Here is a 21,012-nt window from a genome sequence, read left to right on the forward strand (position 1 = left end):
TCTCCAAGTATGTCTAAGGACACAGAGAAAGCGACAAAATGGCTCATCCCCTTCCATCCTGAAGCAGCAGAAAGACTCCTAGGTGAGAGGACACACACAGAGCTCATCAGCACCATTCCTCGCCCTCACAAGTTCACGTCTCAGAGAGATCTCAGTTTCTCCCCTTCCTTCCTCCTGTATTACCATGGTCCTCACGTCATCCTGCCCATCCTGGCTAATCACAAGGTTCCACTCCCATCCCTGCCCCCCCCCCCCCCCCCCCCCCCCCNCCCCCCCCCGCTCGCCTTTTCTACCGTTTGCATTTACAGTGGCTTGTGAAATTTTTGTCTTCACAAAATGGAAATTGATGAAGAATTATCATATTTAAGGACATTTATCAATATTTCCCCCAAAAGATCATCTTTGTGTTTTAATGGGGCTCGTGCTGCAGAAAATGCTGTCTGTTGAATCTTCCCTGGGCTCTTGGAACAGAAATCACAGAACTTTAAATGATGTTTTGCTATGAAAGCTTGATTGTTTTTTGTTGTCCAGACATTACTTAGTAGTTCTTTACTTCTCTTTGATGTTTGTGTGGGCATATTCTCCTCTCTCTCTCTCTCTCTCTCTCTCTCTCTCTCTCTCTCTCTCTCTCTCTGGTTCTAGTTCTATTTTTCCAAAGAGAAGACTTCTGACATCAAACACAACTTGAGGATTCACTTCATGCTTCTGTATCTCTTGGATGTATGAATTAAAATAGCTGGACACCCTTTTAATTTACTTTTACATGGTAGACTACACTAGCCACTTCCTTGTCTGGTGAACCGACTGACGGTGATGTCCTGGTCATTTCAGAGCCTGCGCACTCATCACCTTGCCCACATTGCTTTTATTTCCTATTTGGCCTTTCTTCCCTGTGACTGTCTCTAAACTTGTTTTCCTGTCTTTAAGCAGTGTAGCAGGGAACAGGAAATCATAGCTGCTTCCATATTCTGTCTTTACCAAAGACGTGCCGACTTCATAACCTCTAAAGTGCAAGAAGAATTTGAGCTCGGCCCTGTTAAAAGCCTGTTCCATCTTTCCTTAAGTCATCTATACCTTGAAGTACATCGTTGTTTAGTTTGGGGAGGCACACTATCACACTCCGGGTATGTCGCCTGCCCTCTAGCCAGCTTCTTATTGGGTTTACGTTTTTGCTTCAGCATTTAAAATGAATTTTGATCTCTTTCTTTACCCTCACTTGTATTTCACTTCACTGGCTTCTCATTTCTGGGCTAGAATATATTGGCTATTGCCCCACCCCCTGGCTCTGAATATACGTACACATAACAGGTAGAGTCTTGCCTCTGCTCTGAATAAGCAGAGAGAGGACCCCAGCCTTGGAATATCCAGAAACCACCAGGAGAGAGAATCCACACTGCGAGGCAGCCTGTAGTGGGGGAACGGGGATGCATGCTGACTGAGCAAAGGAGTCCATCAGATGCAGCTGAAGTAGGGTTGCTAAAGGGTGAGCTGGGCCCACACCCCTGCTCTCCTGTCAACAGGAGCCCTGCTACCAGCCAAACCTCCCATAATTGAGTAAAATGACAACCAGACACCGTTCCGAAACAGAAACGATATTTATAAACAGGGTCGATGCTGGCTTTTCTAGCTTCTGATTGCTGTCTGGCCCTGATTCTATCCTTACAAAAATTCTGTCCTTTTAACGCCAAATTCAGGATTTGAATTTGGCCAAGTCGTTACCACCATATTTCCCCAAATCTCTTAAAATAGAATTGAATCATAATTTCCAAAAAGGGCCCACCATGCAAAAATGGATGGGCTCACGGAGGATGCCAGGTTTGCAGGATGCATTTGGTCCATGAATAGTAAGATCGCTTTTGATTTAAAAAATGTGACTGAAATGCAGTTTCTGACATTGCACTAAGAGTCCACACTGGGGAAGTGGAGACGCTGGCTGCTTACCAAAATCCTTGGGCTGTTTCTGTCTCAAAGAAGATTCTGTTCTTCCTCTTGACTCTCTCCTCTCCTCTCCTCTCCTCTCCTCTCCTCACCTCACCTCACCTCACCTCACCTCACCTCCCCTCCCCTCTCCTCTTCTCCCCTTTCCTCCCTCCCTCCCCTTCTCTCTCCTCTCCTCTGAATCTCTCTTTCTCCCCCCTGCCTTTCTTTGTGTCTTTCTAGTCTTTCTCTGTCTTTCTTGTGTTCTTGAATCCACAGGATATAAACAGAGCTTGCTGGGAAGGCTTTTCTGCAGGATTTGTCTATGCCCTATGACAAAGACCTTCAAGGATCCAACCCTTTTCTAAGCATGTGATAAACACAAGGCTTTAGACATAAACTTTCCTGTAAATCCTCACAGTCTCTGAACTGTGGGAGAGTGTGAGGGCTAAGCCCACACCTCCACATACAGCCTGACATTTCCTGGAGCCTAGAAGGACCTTCAGGACATGATGGTCGCCCCAGAAGGAGTGCCATTTTCATCCTTGGGTGGGCCCCGATACCTTACCCATGCATCTTTCATCTTACATGGACCCTTGTGTGAAAAAACTGAATACAGGGACCTGTTCCCAAACTCAAATCACAGCAGTGTCCTTCTTAACAAAGGATCCTGGGGAGCCTCCCAGCCCCTGTCTCCCTCAGCGGCCTCCCAGCCCCTGACTCCTTCAGCGGCCACCCAGCACTTCTAAAACGTGGATGGTGCTGCCTTCTCTCTACAGGAGAGTAAAACAGGGTTTAGAGAGGAGAAGGCTGTGGCCAGGATTTGAACCTGGAACTCTCAACTCTAGCCTAAACCTCTTTCACTTCAGCACCCTTGGAGCATTGCTAGGAGGACAGATGTGGGGGCTGAGTCTCCAGGGCAGAGTGTTTTGGGCAGCCCTACGCCCTACTTAAAAGCAAGTCATACAACCTGCTTGTTCCTCTTGATCCTTGACTTTCGGTCCTTGTTTGACGCAGCTCTTCCCCACTGTCTACTCACCTTTCCCTTCTGGTCCCCATCCTGCAGTCTCTACTGCAAGCCTTGGACATCAGGGCTTCTCTAGTTGCTTTAGGCTGAGTTAGCAGCCAGTGAGGTATTTGTGGTGTAGGCAGACGTAACACCCCAAACTAAAACGTAAGGCAGAGGCAAGGAGTGTGGGGGTCTCTGTGCTTTTTCTGAGATCGAGGAAAAGACCTGGAGGGCGGCAAAACTCACCTCCCTGTTTTCTCAACCCCCTCATTTGCTAACTTCCACTGAGAAATTCAGAAAAACAGGTGGAAGAAGAAAACTCCAAACCACGCTCTTGTACGAAACCAAATGAAATAAAACCATCAACAGAAGCGTGCGGCACCTGCCTGTGTGACAGAAAGACCCAACTAGACTAAACCTGGGAGGCAGAGGGGGTGTGGCAGCTCAGTTTCTCCTGATTCGAAGAAGCAGAGACCCATACCCTCGTCCTCTGCCGCTGTGCATCTTGTCAGCGTGCGAGGAGGAGTGCTGTTTCCATGGCAATGGCCACCAGAGATTCCTGTCCTCTCTGAGCACTCCATGATCTGCTCCCGATTCCAGGCTGAACCAAGGTGCTTGTGGGGACAGTGGAGGGCCACGTCACAATTTCCCCTAAGATACCAAGACCTCTGGCCTGATGGACGTGGCACCTGTGACCTCTGTCTCTGTGAGTCTGGTCACAAGTCCTCGGAGAACTTCAAGTGCTGCCGAAGAGCTATAGTCAGGGAACCGGCCGGCTCCAGAGGCATGGCAACTGGCAGCGCTGTCTCCCTCAGTCGCTGCTTCCTGAGGGAGCCCATTGTACTTACAGATGCTTCCTGTATGTGAATGGTGGCTCTTGAATGCAAACGGCATATTGGAAATCCAGCCTGTTACAGACTCAGCAATGACCTGCACCTTGTTCCCCCAAGTCTAAGAAAACACAAAAGACACAGATTTCAGCAATTCCCCTCAAGAAGATGCTGTGCTCTACAGGTGCCTTGCATTGGTGACGGATGGGTCACGTGACTCAGGGCTCTACTCAGTTCCCTACAGGTTGGCCACAGAGCTAATTGAGGCTTCAGTGGAGATGAAGTCGGAGCTCAGACTCCCTCTCCATTGTTTCCAGTCCATGTTGATATTAAGAATCTCCACAAATAAATGTCTCACTTGCTGGTATCTAACTCAGATGTGTCCTACAGGGAGTTCAGACAGTGGCCAACTGTGTGGTCTGTAGGTAACACTGGTCAGAAAGACCCTTACAGGGAAAACAGAATCTAGGAAATGACCACCAGGTCCTGGAAATGACCGCCAGGGTCTGGAAGTGGCCACCACGGCCTGCCAGCGTTCTTGGATCCTGGACACAGTTAGTGCTAAGTTTTCTCAGTCAGTACAAACCTACTGAATATCCATGCATTAGCTCTGTCCCAGGACTGAATCTAACTGGATACTGACATTCACCCCTGCCGTCTAAGCTTGATAAGATCGACAGAAGCCCCTGTGGGGAAGGACTTCTTCCTGTCTTTCTGTCTTACAAGGGCCTTTGTTTGACAGTGGGCTACCCAAGCCATTCGGGCTCATCCCCACATCTGGAGAGCCTTACTTTACAGATCCCTTTCCCATGGATAGTAACATTCATAAATTCTGGGGATAGGAATGTAGACCCCATAGGGGAGGAGCATCACTCAACTTCCTATATCAGTGACTGCACTCAAGAGAGCATCCCAGGCAAAGGAGAGAATCTGTGCAGGGCTGGAGAGGCGGGATCTACTGTTGCCCGAGGAGCTGCAGACATTCCACGGGATGGAGCTCAGGGGACCAGGGTGAAGGCAGAAGACCAGTGCTAATACAGGAGAGCCATGCCAAGGCACAGGCCAAACAATCGTAGGGAAGCTGGTTCCCTCAGGGCACTAGATTCATAGTTAACCATGTAGAAGTCTTTTCTCTCTATTTGTTCATAACCACCTGGGTCAGGATTGGGGTCATGGGATCCAGTCGAGGGCTTCCTATGCGCTAGGCACACTAACCTCAAGCTCGCAATTCTCCCTGCTTGTTCTCTATGGTACTTGCCTAAATGTATGTTCCACCAAGGCCAGCTCAGTATGTGCTTGGCTCTACCACAATCCTAGCCAAATGACAATAGGTGTCAACACAGAGTATACACATAGGATATTGACTAGAAGCAGCATGGCTAGGACACCATGGAATGTACAGACTTCATGCTTCCTACCCCAGGTCTGGATCCCACCACGGGACTGGCAGGGATTCTGCCACCTCTTCACGCTGCTGTGCGCCCTGTGAGGCTCTGTGTATCTCACCCCTGCTCATGCAAGCCCTGCTGCTGTGTTTCAGATCACCTGCATCTCAGCCTTATCATCCTGTAGCTGAGGGGACAGGACATTTCTGTGTGTGAGGACCGGGCTAGAGAAAGCTTTGAAAGGATCTCACATAAAGGTTGAACACGGTCCTGATTGCAGCTCGGAGGCCTGGTCCACCAAGCCTCATTGTGCTCTTCTTTCTGAGGTCTCTTCAGAATTTAGTCTTTAAAGGGTCATATGATCAGGGGCTGGAAGGAGCTACAGGCATGGCCCAGTGGTTAGGACTGCATAATGCCCTTGTAGAGGGCCCGCATGCCTAACAGCTATCTGTAACTCCAGCTTCAGGGAATCCAGCGCCTCTAGTCTCTGTGGTCCCTTACACACACACACACACACACACACACACACACACACACACACACACCTATTTTATGGCTCCGTACACATACATCTGCATAGATGAAATTTAAAAAAAAAACTTTTTCAAGGGTTCCATGAGCAGAGGTGAGGTATACATAGTATCATGGAAGTCTCAATAGGCACCCGGAAGTGGCAGAAAACCCTGGTGATCATTGGTCCAGCCCATAGGCAAGCAGCATGGAGCCTGTAAGATAAACTCCCCTGGGAACTCAATGATATTGGGCCTAGGAGACTGCTCCATAAGCTACAAACCTTTGTGCGCCCATAAGGGTGAGGTCTCGCAAACACGAAGGTCACTTCCTTAGGGATTAGGGGGCTTCCTGACATTCCGGTGGTCATCCCTTGTAGAGTTCTTAGGACTCACTGATGGATTTCTTTACTAAAACAACCTCTCTTTGGTGTTCCCTTTTTTATCAGACGCTGAAGGACGCCAGCGACAATGCCCGCAAGGACTTCCACCGTGAAGCTGAGCTGCTGACCAACCTCCAGCATGAGCACATTGTCAAGTTCTACGGCGTTTGTGTGGAGGGTGACCCACTCATCATGGTCTTTGAGTACATGAAACACGGAGACCTCAACAAGTTCCTTAGGTACAGTGAGGGGTCGAGCCCCCCTGGGCTTGAGAAGGGGCCAGAATGTCACTGCTCAGATAACCAGGAGCAAGGATGGGAAGCCGCTGGGAAGGGGGAAGGGAAACCCAAGCACCCGCACACAATGGACAAAGGAACAGAGGGAAAGGAGGAACACATTCCTTTTTCCTGCCTGGTCACCCTCCTAAAGGGTAGTTAATTAGTCCTTCTGTATTCATTGAGCATTTGTTACATTTAATGATGCTATGTATCTGGTAGAGCATGCTAAGTGCACTACCCAAGGCTACAGACACAGAAAGCGAAGGTACCTAGGCAGCACCGTAGATGTTGTAGTGGGGTCAGAGTGAAGCATCCGGGAGGGATGGCAGGAACAGGGGTGGGGGGGTGTAGGAAACAGCTCCAGACGTGGAAGCTGGGGAGCTATTGTGTGGAGCTGATCTGCCCTCAGGAGCTCTTGGATCTAGAGTGGAACAGACAGAGCCCAAAGACCAAAGATTTCAAAGGAAAAGGATGGGACAACATTTGACAGAATCATCGAAGTCTTGCAAATGTGACTATTGCTAACAAGGTCCCCTTGAGCAATGTGTATGTAAGCAGGGTCCCTAAAAGAGAAACAGGGTGCTAGCGCCACTTGGATTTCTAGCCCAGACCTCATTAAGTCTCAGTTCAGCAATGGCTTCTCAAGCAGTCCTGCCCCTCAGACAGCGGGAGGAGGAGACACAAGAGAGTGAGAGGGACTTTAGAGTGCTCATGAGCCGCGAGGAAGTCATGTGTTCTGGAGTGTGAGCTAAGTCACAGAGTGTCAGGGGTTAAGAGTGGCTTTTGAGGCGATGCCAGGGTACAACAGCAGAGCTGCCACCCCCGAGCAGATATGAAGCTGCTACCTAGCTGTGGCATGTATGAACTGAGTCTTCTCAGTGGTAGTGTGTACTGAGCTCCAGCATGGCAGTTACAGTAGGCAAAGTCTGGAAAAGAATTCTCCTGGTGACCAGCTCGGTCATCAAGACTGCAGGCTGGCTGTCACCCTGGTAGGGCCCCCTGGTGAATGTCCCCATCCTGTGACTGTCTAGGGAGAAGCATACAGTGAGTCAGATACACAACACATGACAAGGAAGAAAGGAAATAATGTCTTCATTCTCATCGGGCAGAGACAGAAATAGAGATGGATCTTACATTTAAGTTATCGGGGTGAGGCACCACATTCCAGCATGGCCAGAGAACATGGGTTCTCCTCCTGAATGGGGCCTCAGCCCTGGCCCAGGCACCTTTACCCCCAAGCCCCTTACAGTCCTCTCTATGTGTTTTTTTCCTTAAACATCAGCTGGCATCTCAAAATATTAGCCTGCATATTTCATGTAGTTTGGTGGGGGATTATAAGTGGGAGAAAGAGAGGATGTCAGGAGCATACAGATCACCTCCCCTCCCTGGCCTCGTTTTTTCTGATAAGGCATCCCAAGAACAAGCTTAGTGGGGAGTTATCAATAACTTTTGGTCCCATGGTCCCCTGTTTCTGCCATGTTTTCCTCTGTTCAGAGACTCAAAAGCCCAGTGAGTGCATCCTTTGTGTAATGGTCACTCATAGTCCTCCCTGTCCTCCTCTTGTGCCCCCGGCTGCTGCCCAAACAAGGAAGGAGAGCTTTCCATTTACTGCAAGATTCACCCTGCAGGCTTAGTAGGGATGGCCGAAGGGGACAGAGCTCGCTGCTCTTAGAACTGGCTCTACCGGGCACTGACGTCTGGACCATTTTTACTGTCTGCCTTTTATAATACGTCTCAGTCCTTGCCTGGGCTGGACCTCTGCTTTCCCTGTGGTCGTGTGTGTATGTGCAGATGCCAGGTGAGATCAGGAGACCAGGGGGCAGTCAAGGCATTGAGAGGCAGCCCTAACCTGCCTTCCTGTGTTATCAAAGCATTAATTGTGGGCAAAAGTCAGGGGGCAGTGACAGATTCTGGACTTTGTCAGAGCCAACGTGAGAAGAAGGAAAATATTAACTTTGGTTGAGTACTAGTTGTTCCTGTGAGAGATATTTTCATCATTCCTCAGGCTCTCTCCCTAATCCAAAAACTTTTTTTTTCTTAAATACTATAACAAAATAAACCCACATGCAGTTATCTGGATGCTGTTTCATGCATCTGCATGTTCAGACATCTGTGTGTGTTTGTGTGTTAAACAGAGTGACTAGGGGTGTTTGTGTATGAGTGTGCTCTGTGAGTGAGTGAATGTGTGTGTGTTTATTATGGGTGTGAGTGTATGTATGATTATGTGAGTTTAAGTACATATGTGTGAGTGTGTATTAGTGAATGTGTGCTCTGTGTGTCAATGTGAGGGGCGGGGGAGCATATGTGTGTCTGTGTGTATGTATGAGTGTGTGTATATATGTGTGAATGTATGAATGAGTGTGTGTCTGTAAGTGTGAGTATGTGTAGGTGTAACTGTGTGGATATGAGTGTATGTGCAATTGTGTGTATGTGTGTGTGTGTTGCATAAGTGTATGTATTCAAGTGTAGGTAGGTGTGAATGTATATGGGTATGAATATATGTGCATGTGTATATGTGCATATGAGTATGTATGTGCATGTGTGCATGTATGTGTACATGTGTGTATGCATGTGTATATGTATGTGCATGTGAGTAGGTCTGTTACCACTCATCTTTTGGCTTTCTGTCAGCCACACCCAAGCTTCCCCTCTGCCTTCTGAGGCCCTCCCTTGGCATCCTATGCAGGGCGTGGAGAACTTGAAAACTCAGCTTGATTCCAGAATCTGCTACACCCTGGATCGGTGTGGCTGCCAAGGAGCAGACTCAGGTGCAGCGATGCATGGCAAGGACGGGCTGTCCTCTTCCTGGGAGGAGACCTGGCACACAACTGCCATGACAGATCGCCAAGCATCTTGGCAGTGCTTGATAAAGCCAGATGTCTTATGTCTCAAACCTTTCTCTTATACCGAGCACAATGCAGCCAGGTCTGACACGAGGTGGACAGTGAGAAGGACAATTTCATTTTAAGAGTTTCCCAGTTTTTCCCTTCAGAATCTCTCCCAAGTTCCCTCTGAATGTGGAGAAAGACAGATGAGTAATTTTCAAGCAATAACAATAATATTTATTCAGAATTTCTATGCATATTAGATGTGTTAATTTATGAAAACCAAATAATATTTCAAAAATTTAAAGATAAATAAGCTCCCTATTTTATGCACAGTCTTGTGGCACAGTTAAGGAAGCCAACTCATAAAGCAGAGGATAGAACTGAGACTCCAGCCATGGCCTCTGGGCCGCTTCCTCATTCCTGAGAAGTGCCTGTTACAAGGATGCATAGGGAGCCACTATATGAGAAGGATAAGTCTTAGTGACCAGAGTTGGGTAACAATGGCTGGCAACAACTAATTGCATATTTTAAAATAGCTCTAGAGATAATGTTATTAATACAAGGGGAGGGTACATTTCTAAGATGGTGTGTATGTCAGTTATTTTGGTCTAACATACCTCATACATTATGCACATCCATAAACACAAATGACTATTATGTGCCAATCAACTTTTATAGTAAACTTAGCAGATAAACTTACTTTTTTTTAACAAATCAGAAGGAGGCTGGGATGCAGCTCCATGGTAAGGCACACTTGCTTCATCTGCATGAGCCCTGAGATCAGTCGCTAGCACTGTACGTCCAAATATAAGGAAAGAGGTGTCAATTACAGAGCCCATTCAGTGCAGGCCAGAAAGGCTGAGCAGCTTCCTGTACGTCCCCTAAGCCTGCTGCTGTCTCCCCAAGGCAGAACACCGGGGAAGCATTGCCATCACCACTCTTTAAGGAGATTCTCCCAGAAGAACAGTGTTTTTTGTTTTTTGTTTTTTGTTTTTTGTTGTTGTTGTTGTTGTTGTTTTTTGAGTGATATAGGAGGACCTGACCTGGGCTTTGCGATTCTCTTAAGAACTTGTCCAGGACACTCACCTGTCCCTTGTGGAGGGACATCTACTCTAAAGGGGTACTGAGGCTCCTGCCAGGAAAAATCCTCATTGTTCTCAGAAGCAAGCAGGGAAGGGGGTTCAAGGGTATGAGAGCCTCCCCCGCGCACAGAGCTATGCAGAGCATTGGTGTCTGGTGTTGGGTCTCCAGCTTCCCTCTGCTGCTGGCTGGTGCTCAAGGCTGCTGCAGGAGGTTTGCAGAGATGATGTGTTTCAGAGGAGGGGTTTGAACACTTCCTTCCCCCTGGAATGGAGACCTCCTGCAGACTCAGGTGTCCAGCTTTCCGTAGCTGGAGTAATGGCTGACATTGACTTTGTTCATTCCCTGAATGCCTGACGTTTCTTAGTCTTTTGGATCCCCTATAGTTTATGTCTCTCCATCCTTTACCTGAGCCTGAGCTCGGGGTGAGTCATCTTCTGAGGTGGGAAGGACTTTGGCATCCTCAAGAAAAGGAAAGCTCCCATTTTCCTCAGGGCTCTGTAGCTCCATTACAGACCCAGCTTTGTTGTTGTTGTTGTTGTTTTTTAAATCTCTCTTACTTTATAAAAAGCCCCCCAGCTCTATAAAAAGTGCCCCTTCAGATGCAGTATTAATTCTTCCTCATGCCAACGCTCTAGGAGGCTGCTTAAAGGTCTAGGTTATAGAATGAAGAGACCCAATAAGAGGCCCAATAAGTTACAGGACTCTCTTGGGTTGGGACTGGGCTCAAATTCAATTCTGACAGCCCGAGCTTTGGCTTCTGTGCGATGCTGCGCTCTGTTTTATAACCTCCAGGGACACTTTCTCAGGGCCCTTCCTGGGTGCCACAAAAGATGAAATCTGTTAAGACTTGCCTGGTAGGAAACCAGGAAGCTCCTCCCAAGAGAATGGATAAACCTAGATATTCAGAGACAGAGGAGGAGACGAAGAATCCCCCCTACCCCCCACATAATATCCCCATGAGGAAACTGCAGACTAGTGAAGTTCAAAGACTTCCCCAGATGAGGGTGTTAGATAGGGGACTGGAACACGCCCCACGCCTCTGCCAGAGCTTGTTCCTAGAGAAAGCAGGGTGAAAGGCCTGGTGACAGCGTGTCTTAGAATCCAAAGAAAGACATTGCAGGCTGCAGCCTTGAGGGAGAAAGGCAATGTCTGGGCTGGAACAGTTCAAGGAAGGCGGAATGCATGCTAACAATGTTGGCTAAGTCTTGCCCTCTCATTTTCAAACACCCAAGTTGTTCTGGGACCCAAAGATGGAATCACCCACTTTCTTAATGGAGACCCCCTCCCTTCTTAGTCTCCCATGGAGTGGAGGGAAGCTTTGCCCAAGCCATGTAGAGCAGGGGGGGGGGGCACCTTTCTTAACTCCCTGCAGTGTCCTCTCAGGACACAAGGGGAACTGATTTCTGTGCGGTAGGCTTGTGGAGACTAATGACCTTCCTGGCTAGGACTCTAGCCTTGAAAGAGTCAAGGGCTTACTTGAAAGCCACACTTTGTCACACATCAGGTGGGCTGCAGAGGATCTTGAGCTACCCATCTTTGACAGGAACATTTGGAATGATCAGCGTCTGAGCAGGGTGGTCAGCTGCAGCCGGTTTGGAGGAGGCCTGGGGACCCTCTGATGCTAGGGCCGGGCCTCCAGCATCTCTCTGCCCCCGCTTTAACTCCATCTCAGCCAGGTTACACTCTCAGAGTTTGTGAGTTCGTGGCCAATGTCTGATGGCAGCAGAGTTCTGAATTCACCGAAACATAAGTCTGTTGATGGGTTGGCATGAGAGAGCTCACTATTCTAGTCCACATAGCCCCCGGTATCCCACTCAGGAGAAATGAGGCAGCCGGGCGCTCTCTCAGCTGTGGAGATAAAACTGTGGGTGAAATAGAGCGTTCTGCCCTCTTCTTCTCCTCAGTCAGGCAATGTCCCCCAGCCCCAGTTGCTAAATGGAAACTGAGTCCCTCTAGTCTTCCAGCGGAGGCTCTAGCCTCTTGTATTCTCCCACAGGGCCCACGGGCCGGACGCGGTGCTGATGGCGGAGGGCACTCCGCCCACTGAGCTGACGCAGTCTCAGATGCTTCACATCGCTCAGCAAATTGCAGCCGGCATGGTCTACCTGGCGTCCCAACACTTTGTGCACCGTGACCTGGCCACCCGGAACTGCCTGGTAGGGGAGAACCTGCTGGTGAAAATTGGGGACTTCGGCATGTCCCGGGACGTGTACAGCACCGACTACTATAGGGTGAGTAGCTGCCCCAGCAAGGAGTTACCATTTCCGGGGGGATGGGCCATGTATTCATAAGGTTGGTTGAGCTGGCATAAGAAAATATCGCTGATGAATAGAAATTGACTCCTCATAGTTCTTGAGACCTCCAAGACCACGGTGGCAGTGGTGTGACTTCCTCCCGGGGCTCTCTCATCAGAATTCAGGTAGCTCTCATCTTTCCATGTCATCTGTCATCTTTATTTTTCTTTATGTTTACATGCATGGGTTTTAATGGGAGAATGCACTTCTAAATCTCCTCCTCCAATTTGGATACCAGCAAGACTGGACTAAAGTCCACCCTATTGGTCCCATTTTCCCCAAGACACCTCTCTAAAGTGCTACTTGGAACATGATCATGCTCTCGGTCATGTCTATGTCCAACGTCTAAGTGTTAGGGCGAACTGTCCTTCACCCTGGCTTTCCAGAATATTGCGTCTCATTGCCACGACAAAAAGGCGTCAGCATTTCCAGGGTGTTGGCTGAGGACACAAGGATTAAGGCTTAACCAAGAACTTCCGTTTGATGGGGAAAATGATAGCTAGACACCTTAAGGGTTGAACGTGTATGGATTTGTTTCTATAAACAGTTTCCAGGAGACCTTGGCGGCTCCCTCACAGAGCCACAGTGAGTGAAAGTGGCGGAGCTTTCACACAATGGTGCTGTGGGAAAGGATCCGCCAGTCTGCTCTGGAAGAGTCCCTCACAAGCGGGTAGACTTACAGACAGTGCTCCCAGTCCGTTGGCAACTTGGGACTCTGAGAAAACAGAGGTCTTGGAACCCGGATGTGAAGAATGGGGGCGTTTCCGGAAGCCCGGCGCTCATGGCAGTGGGAAGCTTTAGCATGGGCTTTAAATCTTCTGATTATTGTTTGTGTCCCTTTCCCCCTTCCAGAGCAGGGTGGGGGCGATGCCACTCTTGGCTTTGGCACAGCTCGTGGCTGTTTACCTTGACGATGAGCCCTCTCAGCTTGTATCCTATATCCTTTCCCGCTGCCAACTTTGCTACACTTGGTTTAAGAAAATGAATCTCGCCCTTGCTCCATGCTCTTCGGCAGGCTGTATTGTGATGGTTTTTCCTTTGATAAGCTCGTATCTGGTGTGTGACGAGTAAACAGAAGTCAAGTTGGGGGACTCCCTTAGTGTTTGCAGAAGATGTGAGCAGCCTTACTCTTAAGGGTCCGAAACAGAACTTGGAAGCAGCACCCGCCCCAAGCCTAAGTGGTTGACTTTTCTCAGGCATCTAAAGCACAGATGGTATTTTATAGGCATATCTGTTTTATTAAATTTTTTTTTTTTTGGTGTGAGGTGGGGATAAGTATCTTCCAGTTTCAGAGAAACAAGGGGATACTTCTCTGAGGAAAGGTTTTGCTGATCTTCATGAGTATGAAAAGAAGAAATACACGATCCAAGTAGCAGCATTTTTAAAAAAGTAAATGTTGTAAAGGACTTAGAACAAAGAAAGAATTCAATAAATGTTGTGATTTAAGTTTTATGCAAATCAATAAGGGCATATTTCATCCTAAGGCTAGGACCAAAGTAAGTGAAGCCCAATATTGTCAGAGCATCTCTGAAAAATAATTTGGAGAACAAGTAATAACAATCTCGATAATAAAAATATCAGCTACTCGACTCAAAACTAAGCAAAATATTTGAACAGATATTGTTCGAAAATGGTATGGAAGGACCAAGAAACACAAAGAGAGATGCTGAGCATCCCAGTCATTAGGGGGCTAAAGGACAATGACAGATGCCACTTCATACTACTAATGCTGTAACAAAGATGAACAGACAGTAATACGTACTGGCGAGGGGGTGGGGAAATTAAAATTCTCGTCCATTGCTGGTGTGAAGGCAGAACTATGCAGGTGCTTGGGACACACAGCTTAGCAATTGCTTAGATTTTTCAACATAAAGCCACAATGTAACCTACCGATCCTATTCCTATGAATATGTTCAAAGGAATAAAAGTTCTGTTTACACAAAAGCGGGTATGAAAGGTATTTATGATGTCTAAAGAGTACAAGCAACTTAAGTATTGATTAACTTTCGCGAATGGATAAGCGTGACATAGTAAATCAATAGGCTGTTATATTGATAGGCTGTTATTCCGCCATACAAAGGAATGGCATCTGACCCATGGCCCAACATAGATAAAATGTAAAACATCCTATCAAGGAGCTGGAGAGATGCTCAGTGATTAAGAGCACTCGCTGCTCTTGCTGAGGACCTGGGTTTTGTTCCCAGCACCGACCTAGTGTTGTGCAACCAACTCTAGCCCCAGTTCCAGGGGATCTAATTTCTGACTTTTTCAGGCACCAGGCACACACATGGTGCACAGACATAGGTGCAGGCAAAGCCTTCACACACACACACACACACACACACACACACACACACACACACCAAATTAAATAAATCTTAAAAAAAAATAGCAAAACGAAAACAGGATACAAAGAGAAGGAAGCTAGGCACCAAAGGCCAGTGTTGTGTGACTCCATTTACAAGAAGTGTCTAGAAGGAGAAAATCTAAGGAGACAGGAAGTTGGTTGGTCTTGGGTTGAGGGAAAGGAACATCAAAGAGTGACCTCTGCTGGGTACATTGTTTAGGTTTTGGGTCTGTGATTTCAGAATTATATAGTGGTTTAAGGTTCATTATAAGTAGACTGAAAAATCCATCAGCCTTGTTTGTGAACTTTTAAGAAAAGAAATCTTGAAAAAGAAAACACTGAAATAGTAGCTGCCATTATGTATGTATGTGTGTATGTATGTATGTATATATATATATATATATTGATCTTGAACATCTGTGAATTATTTAAACAGTGGCATTTGTGGTCTACCATCTTTGATTGTCACTTGTTAGGCAAACCCTCCGCTTATGTCTTAATAAGACCCAATGCCTGGGATCCAAGCCTTTTGCTTTCCTGGGCATCCACAGGCATGTGGTATACATGAACTTGCACAGGCGCACATGCAGGCACATATATTAAAAAATAGTAATAAATCTATAAAAATCCATTAACTTTATCCCCCTCGCTTGTGGCCATTACTCAGTTATACTTGCAAAGTCTGTACTTTTGCGGGGGGGGGGGGGCTTTTTGTTTTGCTCACTCAAAATGAGGAAAAGGTACTAGCTTTCCACTGGCCACTGTTGTAGGTGGAAAGGAAGACAGGGTTGATGGGTAGGAGCCTTGGGACGTGAGTTAGGTATTTTATTTAAGCCTTTTCTAAAATTTCAAAATGGTGGCTCACCTTTTGGCTTCATGGAAGCATCATCAAAGAATTGGCTTGGGGAATACTTTTGTTCATTGAAATGGCGAGGCATGCAACCTACCACCAAGTCCATCAAATGGGGAAGCAGGGATTGCTGCTTGGTTTTTCAGGAGAACTGCAAAGCACCCACTGAGGGAGACCCTGCACACCCTAGTCTCCACACCATAGACTGTAAGAAAGAACTAAATAGCATGCCCTCAAAGAACATCTCCATAGACTTTTACTGCACCAGTTGTGATTCCTATACCCTTGCACACACTCCTCTTATATCAAAGAAATAAATATAGCAGACAAATCCCCAAAGTGCTTTAGCTCTCAGAAAGCAAACAACAGCAAATAACCCCATCCATCTGTGAGATTAATCCTAATCCTCCCACCATCACCCTGCCACCACGATCGTGAGCTTTTCTGGATGCTTCTTCGGCACCTTCCACAAGTGCTTTCCCACTATTTTCTTCCTACATCACATTCTAAAGTAAGAAGCTGGCGTAGATGACGTTTGATGTCAGAAACCCACAGTAACCAAGGAGAGATTGGGCTAGCCTAGTGACTTAGTTCCTTTTCTGCTGCTGTGATGCAATTCAATGACAAAATCAGCTCACAGAACAGTGAGCCTCAACCTCCCAAACGCTGTGGCCCTTTAACACAGATCCTCAGGCTGTGGAGACCCCAACCATAAATTTATTTTCACTTCTACTTTATAACTGTAATTTTGCTACTGTTTTGAATCATAATGTAAATATCTGTGTTTCTGAAGGTCTTAGGCAGCCCCTGTGAAAGGTCTTTCAAACCCCCAAAAGGAGTCATGACACACAGGTTTAAAACAGCTGATAAAGAAGGAAAAGTTTATTTTGTCTTAAGGCTCCAGAGAACTAGATATCCATAATAGCAGGGAAGGTGTGGCAGCAAGGAGCAGGTGTGGTAGCTGGAGCTGGAAGCCAACAGATCTTATCTCAGCTGCACACACAGGAGGCCCTGAGAGTAAGCTGGAAGTGGGCTGACTAAAATCTCACAGCCTGCCCCCCGTGATATACTTCTTCCATCAATACTCCTTATTCTAAAAGTCCCATCGTCTCTCCAAACACTGCCACCAACTGCCGCTGTTCAAATGCATGAACTTAGGGGACCGTTCTCATTTAAACCACCACACCTGGCTTATCTTACATGGGAAGAGGACAAGTAGGAAAGGACTGACTGGTTTGGGAAGTAACAGATCCCTAATCTTTAAGAATGATCTAACCCTACTAGGTGCCTGAGCCTTCTGCTCCTGGTGACTTGTGATAGCCTTGTTTGGGGTAGCCAGTGCACAACCTTGGGGGTGGGAGTGCACAGACCAACGTTGGGGTGGGAGTGCACAGACTTGTGGGGTGGCCTCAGCTCCGGGCTCTTGGGAATAGCTGGTGGCAGCTGCTCCTGGTCACGAGGGAGCTGGCAGCACCAGGAAGCCTGTGCCTCAAGCCCATTGCAGCTGAGCTAATTACACCCTCCCAGTGAAGAGAGAAATCACGACACGAAGTTTGCATGGAAACCAGCCCAGCATGGCGGGCCTAAACTACTCCAGCATTTTTGTTTTCTAGATTGTTCTAATTAGCAGCTCTCTGCACCAGCCCTCTATTTTGTTTGGATGATCAGAAGCAGATTTGTGTCATCCTGGGCTAGGACATCGCTCTACTTGATCATTACTCTGCCACTGTGGACCCATTGAGTTCTCGTTCCTTTCTTTCTTTTTTTAATTTGCACTGTGGTAGTTTTCTATGTTTGGGCCTAATTTGAGTTTAAAATTAACGTAATCTGTTGGTGACTAGAGAGACCCAAACAGCTGATATTTTAGCTTTTTAAATCCTTGGGCTTTAACTTTATGTAGAAGTGATAAGAAATTCCATCCTTTAATTCATCTTTTACTTAAGAGTGAAGAGAAAAGAGAAAAATGGATAAGATGATTTGTGGTAGGCATTTAAGGAGGTAAATGATACATGTTATCTAAGGAAGGCCATGTTCAAAATCCAAAATGTCAAAATGCTATCAACAGTGAACCCAGAAATCACCGCTGATTGCCCAATGCCAGATTCTTACCTAATAGAAAGAAAATGTGCTGTGCTAGAACATTCTGGCTGATATAACAAGTAGCCAGACAACTTATAGCCAGGCAGAGAACCAGATTATAGCTTGGCACCCACCTCCCTACTTCCCACAATGGGGTGAGAAGGCTGATGACCTAGACCTGACACAGCATGGAGAACGAGCCTGGATAAAGCTGTTAGGGAACAGACGAGCAGATAAAGAAACCTAATGGAGAACAGCTGGAGAGATGGTCCGGTCCCTAAGGTTAAGAGCAGTTGCTGCTCTTGCTGGGGTCCCTGGTGGGCTTCCCAGCACCCACAGGAGGACTTTCAGTCCTAACTCCAGTTTCAGAAGACTTGCTGCCTTCTTTAGGCCTCTGGTCATCAGGCATGCATGCAGTACAAACACCTAAATGCAGGAAAAAAAAATACTCAAACACATCAAATAAAAATAATTGAAAGCCTTTAAATTTTTTTTTTTAATTTTCAACAAAAATTAACTGTCTTACCTTGGTCCTCCAAATGATTGTGCTTATTTTTAAGGAATATTGTTAACCTAATACAAACATTTATAGATAGAAAGGTAGGAAGATAAACTCATTCTAAAATTGTTTCTAGTTTCTTATTATCTGGCGTACCAGCACTATTCCTCTCCAAGAAGCAGCATGAGATGATTCCCACCTCTCTTCCCCTCTTGCTTTCCTCAGACAGGGCGGTTGCTCACAGATCTGTGATCCCTCACAGGTTCATACGAATATGAACTACAGCTCAGAGCATCTGACATCATCAAAATGAGTTCCTATCAGTTTCCCTCCTCTGATGTGAGGGGACAGAGAGCAAGTCCCCTGCCTCTGAGTGTTTGCACATACTGACTCCATGCGGGGTGAATCACCAAAGTAGTTGGTGATTGTTGATGGAGACAACCACTCGGAGGGTGTGTCACCTTCGCTCCCGCAGTGAGTTAGGAAGACACCCAGATTGGCGTTGGGCTGGCTCATATTTGGGTGGCTCAGATGCCAGGACTGCCGACCTCAGAGGGTGAAACCTGGGGTGATGTCCTACCTCAGGTGACTTCTTGGCAGTGAGAACATGAGCACTGTCATAGGCTGGCTTCCTCTGTCGATGTATGTCTAGAACACTTGAAAATGAATCCAATGTTCATTTCAAGGGAAAATTCAATCCCTTCCTGAAAACGCGATGTCCTCTGTGCCATCAGCTCCCATTTGTATGTGTCATTTCCTTATTTTCTTTGTCATCTAAAATGCGTGCACAATGACTCTTGACTGTCACATGAACAATTATAGATCTTTCTAGTTGGGCTCTTTTGCTTAAAGTGGCTTCAGAAAAATGAGATATTGTCTGTTCTTTGAAACCATCTTCTCTCAGTTCTTCTCAACACTTAGAGCATAGTTCAGAGGAACCCGTCTGCCAGAGAGAAATCAGAACATTGAGTTCAGGCTAATTCTGTATTAAGAGAGATTAGCATAAATTATTTCAAGTTTCTAAGTTGGTTTAGTTTGCATCCAAGCTTTCCTAAGAACTTTTTACTTCTACTTTTGAGTTTTAGTAAGGTAAAGGCTACAGTCCTCTCGCTCATTCATCCATTCGTTCATTCATTTGTTCAGCAATCATTCAGTCAACACATACTTAAGAAACAAATCTCATACAGCATGCTGGATACAAAAGAAGCCTAGGGGAAAGGCTCATGGGCTCTGCTTGGACATTCCAATCTACTGAGACAAGCTCTGCACTGGAGATGCACACTGGGGACCCCAAGGTAGAAGCTTAGCTTAGAAAATCAGAGTGGAATTCACAGAAAAGCCTTCAACCTGGGACTTAAGTTGAAAATCCCAAATTGTTCTATTGTCTAGTAGGCCCCAAGCAGGAAAAAGATGGGGGACATATAATAGATATAAAGAAAGTTGGCAAAGTAGACATTGTGGGTGTGGCCAGAAAACAGAGAATCCTTTGCCACGCATCCAGTGGTATTTGGGCTGTTACCAAATTCAATAAGAGCCAGGTGGTCATACCTATGTCTTCATACTCATCTTTTGAACTGAAAAAGACCAAGAGAGTTTTTACACCAGAATATGTAGTCTGATAAGTCCTTGGAGCTAGGAAAAGAGTCTCCCAGCAAAGGCCAGCCTCCCTCCCTCTTTAGATACTTGTTCTGCCTGCCATAAAACATCTCTTAAATTCCATCTCTGAGCTGACACAGTGTGAACTTCAGTGGAAGAGACCCATAGTCACAGGTCATTGTCCTTAAGCAAGAGCTCCTCACAGCCTTTTATGTCTTATTGTGTCTTGTGACCTTTAACAGGACATAGCTTAACCACAGAAAGTTTCAGAAGACAAGAGAGGAGCAGGCCTGGAGAGGCACTGTCTTGGCTCTCTGCCCCACCCACATTGCAGCCTGTGAAGAGAGTGAGCAGGGGTAGAGTAACAGTCTGTTATTCATCTTCCGGGTTCTCATTTGTAGCCATTAGCCTATCCATTTTACGCACAGACATACTGCATTCAAATAGTAAGCATTCTCCTTGGTGTAGGAGAGATGTAGGTATAGCAGGCCTCTCCCAGGAGCTTGGACCGACAGGTCAGAGGACTCTGAGAGTCCTGGGAGGTCACCTCACCAGGTGCTTTCCATCCCCGCACTCCATCTTCCAAGCAATCAGGCTGCAGCTCTCTCTCTCTCTCTCTCTCTCTCTCTCTCTCTCTCTCTCTCTCTCTCTCTCTCTCTCTCTCTCTCTCTCTCTCTCTCTCTCCATGACATCACTGGAGCTGTGGAGGTTGTAAAGGAGGAGCAGCAGTGTGGCAGCCTTTGGACAAAGGTTTACGTCTCTGGTTTCTAACCCTGTGAACATGCTGGTACTGATTCATCTGACCAAAGGCATTAGTGTGCTCCTAATAGTGGCTAAGCAGGTAGGGGTTGCTTTGCTCATGAAATGGGAACAGGTGGGCAGCTCTGATTGGCTTGGAGGCTCTAGAGCTCCTTAGCTCCGCCTTCCTGCCTCCAGTTGGCTGCTATGGCTGAAAATATCAAAGGTGAGGTCAGAGGGAAAGAAGGAGGCCTTGTAAGAAGCATAACCCTGTGACTACCAGAAATAATCTTTCTTCAAACATCCCACTGTAATCTGTTATTTTACATCCTGTTGGCCAGAGTTAGGTTAAAATGAAGGGCTGAGCTCTCTTGCAAAAAATTCCTA

At 46.7% G+C, this 21,012-nt stretch overlaps 1 protein-coding gene across 1 annotated transcript in view; it reads left to right on the top strand.

Moving 5' to 3' along the window:
• Window positions 1-21,012, top strand: part of Ntrk2 (neurotrophic receptor tyrosine kinase 2) — a 305,892-nt gene that overhangs the window by 244,332 nt on the left and 40,548 nt on the right. Inside the window, exons 15-16 of the mRNA XM_050144116.1 lie at window positions 6,100-6,272; window positions 12,219-12,453. Coding sequence (XP_050000073.1) covers window positions 6,100-6,272; window positions 12,219-12,453 — 408 coding nt within the window. The remainder of the gene's footprint in view (window positions 1-6,099; window positions 6,273-12,218; window positions 12,454-21,012) is intronic.

This window comes from Alexandromys fortis, unplaced genomic scaffold, assembly GCF_014885135.2.
Source record: "Alexandromys fortis isolate MF-2015 unplaced genomic scaffold, M_Fortis_MF-2015_v1.1 scaffold_1, whole genome shotgun sequence".
NCBI lineage: Eukaryota > Metazoa > Chordata > Mammalia > Rodentia > Cricetidae > Alexandromys > Alexandromys fortis.